Here is a 12,340-nt window from a genome sequence, read left to right as displayed (position 1 = left end):
ACGGAGGAATTAAAACCACTGTGTTTGAATATCAACATAAAAAGGTGAACAATTATATTCAAAATTAAATTAAAGATACATTATTGATAAAGGAAAAAGATTGTCATATTGCACTGTGTAGTGCAGTTTGCATATGTTTTGTACAAACGTTAACTTATTATTCAGAAAATCGATTACACCTATTTCTTATTTTTGGAAGGCCAAACGATACTTTCAATCCACTCGACATAGAAATAAACGTTGGTGAATTTAGTACGCGGATATTGGGCGTCGCATAATCCGCCAGTGGATACAATGCCGATCACCTGACCCAGGCAGCCGCCCCACCTGGGATGCCACTTGGCCAATGGTCCTCCCGAGTCCCCGCGGCACACGTCGCTGATGTTGTTGACGCCGCCGGCGCAGATGTGCATGTCACTGCTGGCCCGGGAGCAGTCCGAAATGTGGAGTACCTGCAAGTCTGCTTTGCGCAGCTCGTCGGGCTGCCTTTTGCTCACGGAGTCCAGGTAACCCCATCCGCAAACGGTCAGCGCTTCGTGGTCCTCGACTGGAGACGTGGCCAGGCAGGCTGGCTTGATTTTCGCATTGAAAACGATGGTTTCATTCAGCTGCAGCAGGGCAATATCATTAACTGAGCTCAATTCGTCGTAGTCCCGGTGATGGGTCACGTTGACTACTTGATACACCTGGCTCTGGCTTTTGTTGTAGGCACCCAGCCCAACGAAGAAGTCCCTGCAAAGCAGAAATGCACTTCAGACACCGACATAGAGGCACTACGCCATGCCAAACATACGGGTCTTCATCCATGAGTAGGATGCAATGGGCCGCAGTTAGCACGTATCTCTCGTGAATCACGGTCCCGCCGCATATCCATTCCGGCTTTTCCGTCGCGCTTCCCCTGCTCCTCTTCCCGATCACAGCCATGTACTGACGCTCATGTCGGTCGGTCCCATTTCCGTTGAAAATTAGAAGCTCCGGTGGGCAGAAGGACTGGTCGTTTGAATACTCCTGGCAGGCTTGACAGCAGGATATTGAATATTTATAAATGATAATTTATTAATATTGAATTGTTAACAAACTCCAATTATACTTATATGCCATTTTAACAAATTTTTTTGATTCTTAAATGTGGAGTTACAATGCTTTGATGTGAATGATTTTTTTTGAATATATATTAAATGCTGTATTTATTGAATAAAATTTGTATTCGTTTGACTGCTGGAAGGTACACACCTCTTTTCGATGGCGAGTCATTCGTTGGTCTCGTGGGTGGCCTGCAGCAAACGGATCCATCGGCACAGTACGGAACTTTCTTCAACTTCTTGGCATACAAGCAACGATGATACGGCAGACAGTCTCCTCCATCGCAATCAACTCCCTGAGTTGGAGCTCCAACCATCATAAGTACAAAGGCCAGGATGTATGTAACATGCATTTCGAGCTTTAACTCAGTACATCTAAGAAATGCAAGACGCGTGCTATTTCAACGTCTCTCGATCAAAAACTAACTTGAGATCAATAGGAGTTGAAAGGAGAGGATCCTCAAGTACATTGCGTTCAATTAAAACAATTAAGCGTATAAAAGCAATGCAGGGCAGCTCTAAAAAAAACAAGCCAAAGCTTCTATACCCTCGCAGTAAACATATATAAATTTAAAAAAGTATCCTATGTAAACTGAACACATGAGAACCTTTTTTAATAAAGTGGTTCTTGAAGCTATGAATTCCTTTCTATTATTTTTAATTAATTTTTCAGCAGTTCCTACACAAGCAATATGATTTAGTCATCATTTAGTGCATATCGTCCAGAAACTGGTTTATGCTGAATAAGAACACTGTATGATCAAAAATAATAAAGGTAGATTTTTTCGTATTATTCTTTGATTATTCCAATGGAAGCTATATGATCAGTCCAGTTTCCACTTATATACTTACTACCTGCGATAGATAAAAGACTTTTATCATGCAGATAGTTAGATGTACATACATATGTAGACTTTCAGTTTCTTGTTAAATTTTCAGTGTTTAATAGTCGAGTTTTCAAGAAATGTCCGCTTATAGGTTGAGTAGTATGCGGGACACAGAATGGTATCCCACGACCCCCAATCGTTCCAGCTTACTTTTCAGCTCGGATGCCGTAGAGCAGCTGCGTGATAAGTGGACCCACTATATTTTCAGCCAGCCCAAGGCGCCTTTTGAAGTGCAGCTGGCCAAAGCCCGAGCGAATCGAACCCTCGAGCTGGTCAGGAGCAAGCAGGAGGCTGCTTTGGAAGAGGCCAATTCGTCACCAAGGAGTAAATGCCGTCCACTCACTGCTCTGCACAACTCACCGCGCACCACGAATCGGATGAAGATGGTTATGCAGACCCGAATGCGGCCATCGATCGTCAAAGAGTCAAAGTCGCAATACTGTCTGTGTCCCAGTTGTGGACTTGTCAAGGACTCAATTCTGAATCACCAGCACGCCGAGCAGCGACTCAAGAAGCTACTGGCGCAACATCCCAGTCTGCTGCCAAAACGACAGAATAGACGGTCATTAAAGTATTTGCGCATGCTATAGACAGATAAATTAGAATTTGTTCAAGAGTGGCAGCCAATAGTGTCGTCAAATATATTTAGTGGTCGTATTTGAGGATGAAAAGTGTGACTATCTTTCCAGCAGCGTGCCGCGCTGCTTCTTCTGCGGCGGAGGTGCGTCCTCCGTCTTGCCTTTGATTCCCACATCGCTCAGTTTTCCGCCTTTACGCTGCAGCTGCTTCTCGATTATCCTTGCGTTGTTCGCATAGCTGTCGGCGATCTCGCGCTGTTTAATGGACAAAATGGTTAGTTTCAAGGAGCTGTAGGTCTCTTTGTAAATGACGCAGTGATAATGTTTTATTTCTGATTTCCTGCACCATTTGCAAGCAGCTTTAGGTGACAAACTCACCGCCTCGATTTCGTCCTCCTCCTCGTCGATGGTGGACACCGTGACCGAGCTGAACTTGCCCATGTTCTTCGTGTGCCTGGTGACCATCACCTTCTTGCCAGTGGCATCCACAATGCCCGAATCGTCAGGACCTGCAGAAGACGCAGGCTTGGCAGCCGGTGCTTTGGCACTGCCCTGGGTCTCCGAATTCAGGAGCTGGGTGAGAGGACTCTCGCCCTTGTTGCGGATGAGGGCATTAAACATGACGAAGGTTACGTGGGAGTCGGGACTGTGGCGATAGTATAGTGGCAGATTGCAGCTTCGGCACTGGAGGATAATGGAAAACGTTTGGTGAGCTGTAAGGGTTGTGGAGGTCAGCTGCTCACCTTGTAGCGATACTGCTTCTCTATCCCATTGCCCCTGCTCTTTCGCTTGATGTAGACCATCCTTGGTGTGGGATTGTAGGTGAGTTTGTTGGCATGGTCGTTGGCGTTTATCACACGGGCGTTGTCCACCTCCCGAAGCGGCAACTGGTCTAGTGTGCAGTCTGTAAAATAGGCTACCATTAAGGACTGGCCTTTCAATTAATGGACTTCGGTAATCTTACCCAGAATCAGAGCCATCTTGTTGCACAAACAGTAGTAAATGTTAAGCGGCTTTTCCTCATTGTACTCCTCCTGATCCTTCGTATCGGAGCAGACGATACTGCGCGACACTACTTTGGGCATGGTTTTTTGTGGGTACTGGACTCGAAAAGGTAACAAAATTTAACTAATTCCCAATTTCACGAAACACCGCAAATAAATAAATAAACAGTGTGACCAAAGTGTGCCATTAAAAGGTAAACAATGCAATTCGCCAATCGAATACTCTATTCGATTACCAAACTTATCGGTTCGCACATTGAGAATATAAACAGAATGTGTGATAACAACAAACCGACGGTTAAGGAAATAGCCGAACTTTGTTTCAAGAAATTCGAGTCCTTGCCGAAAACAGGAAAGCCCACAGCCAATCAATGGACCGTTTTGGCGGGAATCGTGGAGTTCAACCGGCAAACGGAAACATGTCAATTAGTGTCCCTTGGATGCGGAACCAAGTGCATTGGAGAATCTAAACTTTGTGGCAACGGCCTCATCCTAAATGATTCCCATGCCGAGGTGCTGGCACGTCGCGGCTTTCTGCGCTTTCTATACCAGGAGCTCAGGCAGGATAGGATCTTCCATTGGAACAGCACACTAAGTACCTACGACTTGGATGAGCACGTGGAGTTCCACTTTCTGAGCACACAAACGCCTTGCGGAGATGCCTGCATCCTGGAAGAAGCACAACCAGGGGGACAGGCCAAACGCCAGCGACTGGATGAGGATTCCGATATGGTTTATACGGGTGCCAAGCTTATAAGTGACCTCAGTGATGATCCAATGCTGCAGACGCCGGGAGCTCTGCGCACGAAACCAGGACGTGGAGAGCGCACTCTGTCCATGTCCTGCAGTGATAAGATAGCCCGATGGAATGTCCTAGGCGTGCAGGGGGCCCTACTGGATGCCTTAATCTCCAAACCCATCTACTTTAGCAGCTTGAACTTTTGCTGTGACGATGCGCAGCTGGAAGCTTTGGAACGTGCCATCTTCAAACGTTGGGATTGTAGATCATTCAAGCACACGCGGTTTCAGCCTCAAAAACCACGGATACGCATCGATCCTGGCATAAGATTCCAGTTTTCGCAACGCTCTGACTGGCAGCCCTCCCCCAATGGTTTGATTTGGTCCCAAGTCCCTGAAGAATTAAGGCAAGTGCTCTTAGAAATAGACACTTTCAGCACAAACAATATATATATTTTTTATACACAGGCACTATGAAATTTCCGTGAATGGAAAGCGGCAAGGAGTTACCAAGAAAAAGATGAACACTCCTCAAGCTGCCTTGGCAATCAGCAAGTACCTGCTGTTCCTCACATTTCTAGAGTTACTTAAGCTCAATCCCAAGCTAAGCGATAAGTTTGATCAACCGCTTTCCGACCTTGAGCGTATTACATATGCTTCCTGTAAGGACTTGGCCATAGATTATAAGTTTGCCTGGCGGGAAATGAAAGAGAAATACTTTCGCCAATGGACCAAAAAACCGCACGAGTTGCTAGACTTTACTGCAATGCCAAATAAATGACCCTTGATGCCAATGAAACGAGGATAAGATGTTACTTGAGTGCGTAAGCATTTACATTTTCATATTTTGTTGCAGAAGTTGGGAACAATGCAGTTAACCTTTGTCTGCACCATGAGCTCCTTCAATCATATTGATCTTAATGGATTTCTTTTGAAGCTTGTTAGCTGATAATCTAACAACTCCGTGCTCAAAGTCGCTAGAAATGTCTTCATTGGAGACGAGATGACATTGGACTCTTTTATGTAAAAGAACTATTCCCCTTGAATTTAAAGGCAGGTGGCTTATCATATGCAACATCTAAGCGTGTTATATTTAGTTTATAATACCATAATAACATTAATCTAATTGTCATTTTGCAAACGTTTAACAAACAAACAAACGAACAGGCGTACATTTACAATTAAGGTTACAGCTAGACATCCACTGATGCGAATACGGATACGGATGCACATATAGGAGGCATGCTTTGCTGGGCGTACGAACTAAAGACGAGAATTGAACAGTGGGATGTGCCGGTCCAGCTCGAGGCGTACGGATGTGATGTGTGGGTGCGAACAGCTAATCATACGACTCGAATCCGTTGACTATCCAAGGAGTGGTGGCCGAATTTCCGAATTTTCATATTTCGAAATTAGTGGCCCCCGATCTCGCGCAGCTCACGCTTGCCCAGCGGCAGCGGAGGGCGGAAGTTGTTGATCACCTTGCCGTTGAACTCGTTGCAGGGGCACTCCTCCTTCACGTCGTAGGCGTTGAGGTTGCGCATGGCGTTCAGCTGGTCGTCCGACACCTCGATGGGCGTCTTGAACACGATCCAGATGACCGACTCCGAGCACGGTGGAGTGGTCAAGGAGCCCTCGTACGTCCAGTAGGTGTGCACATCGGGCAGCAGCTGGCCGGGATCACAGCCCTGGGGCAGCGTGACGCGGTCGCCCTTGTGCAGGACGAACTGCAGCAGGCTGCTCACCTTGTCCAGCTCGGCATGGTGATTGCCAGCCTGGAGGAACACGCCCAGCACTGCCAGGCCGTCAGGAGCGGCAGCCGCTTCGCCAAAGGACTTGTACTTGGTGGTGTTCCAGTGGACCAGATGCAGCTCGCCGGCATAGGACACTCCATCGACGGTGTGCTCGGATCCCTTGGAGTCTGTGCAGCCCCAGTGGCAGTGGAACTGCTCCAGCTTGAAGATCTGATCGCCCAGCGGACCTCCAGTCAGCTCGGACTCGGCGCCGTTCACGTCCACGCGCCAGCAGTAGCCTGGAAACAAAAAATAGTAAGGGTAAATATTTCTGTAGAATAAGTGCAAATATATACAATTTTTTAAATAACACAATGCATTTCAAGCAGTGCAGTACGTGAGTTCGAATTTTCTTACCAGGATTGACCAGGCTCTTGGTGTGCTCCGGCACATACTTCCACTTGAGCGGAGCTACCTTCAGGTCGCTGCCCTTCTTGGCGCTGGAGGGTGTGATGTCCACTGGCGACTGGCGGTGTCCCGACGCTTGTGGGTAGTCCTTGGCCCAGTGGGCAGGTCCTGGAAGAGGAATATTGAAGGGGGCGGGTAAGTAAAGGTCCACCAAAGTGATTAGGTGTTTGTTTTTCCGAATTTACCAACTCAACTAACTACGTGCTAATTCGTCGATAAGAAACAATAAATCAAGTAAAATCAATTCATGCAAGTACTCCTTTGGGGTTTATTAAAAGGCCATTAGGCTGGTCAAGAAATTGATTAATGCCCAGAAAAATGAAAGCTAATGAATGTGGAGGGAATTGAAGAATTTCAGTTTGATTCATTAGTTCGATAATTAATGCCCCTAATATATGGAAATAGCAATGTCAACTGACCGCAATTCGAATTTTGAATCATTCTTTATGATTATTTATTTCATTCTAATAGACTCTAAATGTTGCTGCTACCTAAATCCAAATTATTTTTATTAGCTAATCATTAGAAATGTAAGAAGATGAAAGACTTTATTAAGTTCTACTAGAAATTGGACTTTGAAGCTAATAAATGAGAATAAAAGTGAATCAAAGATTTAATATTTTAATGGCTCGCGTTTACCAAAGCATTAAGCAAGCTTCTTATTTATGAATATGTCGCCAGAGTTCATAATCTCTTGCCCAACTGGCACTCATAATATTTGCATAGACCTTTTATCTGACCAGGCGGCTGAGGCAACACAAGTATTTGCTATTCCCCTGTTTGCTGCATTTTGCGCGATTTATGTGCGTGTGTGTGGATTCTTTTTAATTACTGGTGGGGCAAACATTGACACAGAGAACCGCGTCACGTGCCAGTAAAATCACTCTGAAGACCGCAGGCCCGAGTCATGTGATAGGATCGTTGCAGATAAACCACAAAAGTTTGGGGGGCGGGAAGGGAAATGGGAATGGGAATCGGAATATGTATATGATATTGTTGTTTGTCTGAATCAGAGCAAATATTGAACTCTTTGGTGTTGGTAATAGTACCCAGGAACTGGTGGGGGTTCTTATCGAACGCGAAGACAGCGGGCAAAGCCTCGTTTGTCATTTGATAGATCGCCGAGCTTAAGGTGTCAACAGCTTTGTAGCTTCGAATATTTATTTCAGCGATTCCCAAAGTCCTCCATAATGCTGGTAGTAAATAACAAAGTCAGGTGAAATGCATTTATCATTTATCAAAGCTGAAATCAAGCGCCTGATTCGCCATTTGGGTGCAAAAAGTTTGTTCATGTGACTGCCGCGAAAGACAAAGCGGTCCACATGGCGTATGAATGTCACGTATACGCCGTGTTGGGCATGCAAAGAAGCAGGAGATTGGAGTGGCACGATCCTTTCGTAAGTTAGCAGCCAAGTGAGAATTTCCTGCCGCTTTTAACACATTGCCTTTTATAATCAACAATCAACCTATGAAGATATCTCAAAAGTCACTACTGTACGAGTATATAAAAAAATACATATAATGCGGCTCATTTAAATGTCCAGGCTTATTTGCTTTGTTTACCTAACGAGTTTGCTGCCGACTTTGGCTGTAAATACTTTAAGATCACCTGGCGGCATTTCGCAGTGCCTGTGATAACAATTGGCAGACTTTATAACGTAGAAGAAAGTAAACGAAAACAAGGAAATGCCGCACTTGTTTAAACAGAGCCAGAGCGGAAATAACCGGTTGGCATTATGGGTCCCTTAAAGCTGATCAAACGAGCCTTTGTTATACCTTTTACTAACTGCAAACTTATCTGTCGCACACTCCCCAAACAATTCATCATCGTTTTGCACACTTAATTTAGTTTCAATTTGGCTGACATGGAACAAAAGCGAAGCGCAATTGTGACCATTAATGCTGCGATAAAATCCGAATGATTTTTTAATTGAATTACTGCAAATGAATTACCCACATCCATATATCGCATTCGCCGGCAGAAAAACAAAAACCCGAAGTTGTCTGGGAGAACTTGTTCCGGAAACGTTTAGATCTCTATATGGAATCTATAATGATCTTACGCAACCCATAGAAGATTTCCCTAAGCATTGCAGTTTCGATTTGGCCGAACATTTAAATACAGAAAGCAGCTCGGCATAAAAATAAAAATATAAAAAGCGTATATAAAACCGGAGAGACGAATAAAGAAATGCTCGTTACGACAGCCCAAAAAAAGCTTAAAAACACGACAAAATAAAATGTAGCAATTAGCATTTTACGAATTTACGAGCTGAGCGATTCTAAGCGAGCCTTGCATGATAATATCATCCCAATTGGATGGAGGCATGAGTTTCTCGCGTGTTTGTGATTGTTCCGTCTTTCCTGGCGACGATCGCAAGGAAGTACCGACCGAAACTCGTTTGGGGAAAGTGCCCCCAGCCGCACCCCGGAATTCTGAGTCATTGTCGGATGATATATAACTGCTGGTCGGGGGCACTTGTCTCTGGGCTATACAGCTTTTAATAGCCACTCAATTGACCGGGCTAAAAGGCAACTACCCCTGCTATATTTATCAGCCGCCGTGGCCTGAAGAAGCCCCAGCAATGGTCTCCACCCTTGGGCTACCACGACATTTGGCTATCCGCTATTTGGCTACCCATCCAATCCTCAATCACCTGCTAAAAGTTTTGCCTGTAATTATTTGTTTGCATGTGCGAAATGGTGACAATAAACCGCAAATGAAATACTTCTCTGGCCGTAAAAGTCGAGGCAACGAAATGAGTACATAACCGAAATGCATTTCGGTATCGGCCTAATGAAATGCTCCCTTTAAAGTGTTTAGGCACGTCTGAACATTAATAACTTTAGAGCTGTTTATTCTTGCATGTCCAGATATTCTCCAATATACGCAGAATTGCATAAAGTATCAGAATTTATTTGATAAATAGAATATCTATACTGGCAAGTCAGGTGATATATCTATATAGCTGGCCAAAAATAATATCAATCTGATGATTTCCTTGCGTGAGAAATCGCTTCGCAGTTCTATTTTTTGCCATTCCAAACCCCCAATAAATATTGACCATAATGAAGGGGCCTGGTTTGGATCTGATCGATATCTGGCGTATCGAAAAATATATACCCCAAGTGAACTTTGATGTTTCTTTAGAATTAAGCACTCCCTTATTCCTTAGGTGAGTTTTATCTAACCGCAAAATCTGATAAGTCACGCGAAATAAATCAGTTTAGAACATTATAAATCCATCGATCATTGTGACTATGACACATTAATGATATAGACAAGTATTTTTGGGTAAAAATGGGCTTTATCAGCGGTAGAGGGTAGTTGAGTTTTCCAAAAGTTAAAACCATTAGTGAGTTTCGGATCAATGCAGTTGATCCAGGAATAGCATTGCGAACTAAAACTGGCCATTTAATCAGACGATAGGTGGGAGATAGGTTTCTGGACAGTTGATTGATTTGATCGATCCTCACACGTAAACACGCGAGTTGTAATCAGTGGTGTCCAGATGGAAGCGTGTCGTCCACCATTCAGACGGTTCTGTCAGTGCCCAGGGGTTAGACACAACCTGAGCGACTTGATAAGGATGGCTACACATGTGCAATCTGAACGAAAAACACGAATATATGGCCGAGAGTTTCTCGTGTTTAATGTGGGCATTCTCGGCACTGGAGCAGCATGGAGCAGCATGCTGATAAGGTTCTTCTTCTGCGCTGGAAAGTTACCAGGGCGGCGTCGGAAAATCAAAATCGGAATGAGTGATACTCAGTAGCAGTAGCATCGAATCAATCAGAGCAATCACAACCAGTTAAGCAAATCAATTGGAATTGTCAAAAATTGAAGTAGGCTTTTATTTCCCTTTCAATTCTAAATTGATATGCTGCTAACGCAGCCCATTCGATAGAAATTCTACATGCTGCTGCTGCTAGTGTTATATGCACGCCGCCACACATAAGACACATTACGTATACGCCCAAGACATTGGAACCGGTCTGGCATGTGTCCTCAGCAGACGAAGAACATGCACTTGACTAGCCTTCAAAGCGGCGCAGAGCGAGGGGCACATGGTGCTCCGAAATAAACAGCAAAGACAAGGCGAAAAACAATCGATCGGTGGTTGGTGGTCGGTGGTTGTGGTTGGTGGTCGGCGGAGAACTTGTTTGCCAGTCGAGGCGGTTGACTCCGCCGGGGACTGGTTAGTGGGAAGCACCAGATCACGAGACCCAGCTCGTGCGAAACTCCCCGATCCATAAAAGCACAAAAACCCGCTTCCCTGCATTTTAATTAATGCCCATTATTCATGAGTAACGAATGACCAGGTCTGTTTGCGCGATTCAGCTTATGAGGCATGAAATCGAAGTGCAGGGCATTTCGAATATTGTGCAATCAAATCAGTAAACCCCTACGTTTCTATTTTCTCTGACTCTGCAATCTATACCCTTTGTGATAACGCAAATCTTGGGCGACTAACGATTTCTAAGTGCTAAATTATCTGACTAATTGGCTATTTATTAAGGGTAAACTCACGCCTTGTTTTTATTCTTTTCCCCACTTTATTGGGTAAGGCTACGTCTTTGGGCGCCTCTATATCTAGCCAATATCTTATCGCTTGATGTCTGATTCGGAAACATGACGTTCGCTGTCAGATAGATCCAGTTTGTCATAAAAACAAAATGGTTTGAAATTCCGCAAAGATAAGGGATCTGTTTTTAAGACGAAGACAATTGCAGTTTATCGAGAATACGTGGAGATTCTGTTTACTCTGCGAGCGAAGATCTCGTTTTGGCAACACGCATGCGCAGCGTGTGCAAATGAGTCAAAAAGTCGGAATCACCGCAGACGACGATGTCTGATTAGACGGAAGGCCAGACGGGTAAACAAACCGAGCACAGAAAACCGAAAACCGAAAACAGAAATCCAAAAGCGGGAACCTGATTCCGGAGGCTGCCCAAAGCCAAAACAAACAAGCAAACAACTCGGAGCTGGAGAGAGCTTACCGTTCTCTTCGGTGTATCCCCAGTGGTGGCTCATCTTGGATTGGGGCTAGTTGGTGATATGATATTTATCCTGTAGGATCTTGGGTGGTTGGGGGATGTTGCACTCGCGGTTGGTGGCACGCGTCTGACTTTCGCTGGGGATCGCGCGGTCCGCTTTATAGGGACTCTATGGGCGTGTATATGTAGGTATGTGGGAGCTGGGAGTCGAGGAGTCTCCCGAGTAGTTGAATCGTAGAATACTAGAATAGTAGAATCGTTGACTCGCGGAACGTGGCGCAGCGTCGACTGTGTGCTAAGTCCGACGGTTTCAGACTGACGGACTCGGGGCAGCGCTGCCGACTTGAAAACCGGCAGCGACTGCGAAGCGGACAGCACGCACCTTGCGAGCGGCAGCAGCGGACGAGCAACCGAGGCAGCGAAAGAGAACCTGAGCAAACAAATAAATATCCGGAGAGCGTGAAAGTCGCTGGAGCCAGTGAACTAAACTACTGTTTAGCCCACCAAAGTGGATGGGTGGGGCAGGGGGCGGTGTCGAGCGGTACGGACTGCGGCGTCATTAGAACCGCTGACAGCGCCGCTGGGTTCAATAGTTTAGTTTGGCCGCACTTGAGTACGGCACAATGGGGCGCATACGTAATGAGTTCGATTTTGTAGCACTCGATGTCGGCTGTCCGCTGTCGGCTGTCCGCTTATATTTGCACTACCTTAGCTGCTTGACCTTGACTCCGCCGCACTCGTTGCTGGACGGGATCGGTGGTCAGAAAGCGGAAATGTGTAAGGAAAGGCTCGTTGCTTGCATAACATTCATCGGTTATTGTCGAGCACGATCGATCAGTTTTAGGGGTAAAA

At 45.3% G+C, this 12,340-nt stretch overlaps 5 protein-coding genes across 5 annotated transcripts; 2 read left to right on the top strand and 3 right to left on the bottom strand.

The window, feature by feature from the left end:
• Positions 1–179: 179 nt before the first annotated feature.
• Positions 180–1,579, bottom strand: LOC122624131 (beta-fibrinogenase brevinase-like). The gene is made up of 3 exons (XM_043803609.1): positions 1,234–1,579; positions 794–1,016; positions 180–732 (listed from the first exon to the last, which is right to left on the bottom strand). The coding sequence occupies exons 1-3, from the start codon at positions 1,433–1,435 to the stop codon at positions 180–182; spliced, it is 978 nt and encodes a 325-aa protein (XP_043659544.1). The 5' UTR covers positions 1,436–1,579.
• Positions 1,580–1,938: 359 nt separating this feature from the next.
• LOC122625869 lies at positions 1,939–2,630 on the top strand. Its single transcript, XM_043805915.1, has one exon. It carries the CDS (start codon positions 2,047–2,049, stop codon positions 2,557–2,559), a length of 513 nt encoding a protein of 170 aa, XP_043661850.1. The 5' UTR covers positions 1,939–2,046; the 3' UTR covers positions 2,560–2,630.
• On the bottom strand, positions 2,569–3,722 carry LOC122625868 (STING ER exit protein). Its single transcript, XM_043805913.1, has 4 exons — positions 3,512–3,722; positions 3,291–3,451; positions 2,926–3,231; positions 2,569–2,802 (listed from the first exon to the last, which is right to left on the bottom strand). The coding sequence occupies exons 1-4, from the start codon at positions 3,630–3,632 to the stop codon at positions 2,647–2,649; spliced, it is 744 nt and encodes a 247-aa protein (XP_043661848.1). The 5' UTR covers positions 3,633–3,722; the 3' UTR covers positions 2,569–2,646.
• A 102-nt stretch (positions 3,723–3,824) lies between these two features.
• On the top strand, positions 3,825–5,349 carry LOC122625502 (tRNA-specific adenosine deaminase 1). The gene is made up of 2 exons (XM_043805599.1): positions 3,825–4,696; positions 4,758–5,349. The coding sequence occupies exons 1-2, from the start codon at positions 3,825–3,827 to the stop codon at positions 5,068–5,070; spliced, it is 1,185 nt and encodes a 394-aa protein (XP_043661534.1). The 3' UTR covers positions 5,071–5,349.
• A 2-nt stretch (positions 5,350–5,351) lies between these two features.
• LOC122625510 (carbonic anhydrase) lies at positions 5,352–11,799 on the bottom strand. Its single transcript, XM_043805604.1, has 3 exons — positions 11,492–11,799; positions 6,440–6,598; positions 5,352–6,321 (listed from the first exon to the last, which is right to left on the bottom strand). Exons 1-3 carry the CDS (start codon positions 11,523–11,525, stop codon positions 5,702–5,704), a joined length of 813 nt encoding a protein of 270 aa, XP_043661539.1. The 5' UTR covers positions 11,526–11,799; the 3' UTR covers positions 5,352–5,701.
• Positions 11,800–12,340: the final 541 nt, after the last annotated feature.

The sequence above is a fragment of the Drosophila teissieri genome, chromosome 2L, assembly GCF_016746235.2.
Source record: "Drosophila teissieri strain GT53w chromosome 2L, Prin_Dtei_1.1, whole genome shotgun sequence".
Lineage (NCBI taxonomy): Eukaryota > Metazoa > Arthropoda > Insecta > Diptera > Drosophilidae > Drosophila > Drosophila teissieri.
This window is presented reverse-complemented; position numbering and strand designations above follow the sequence as displayed.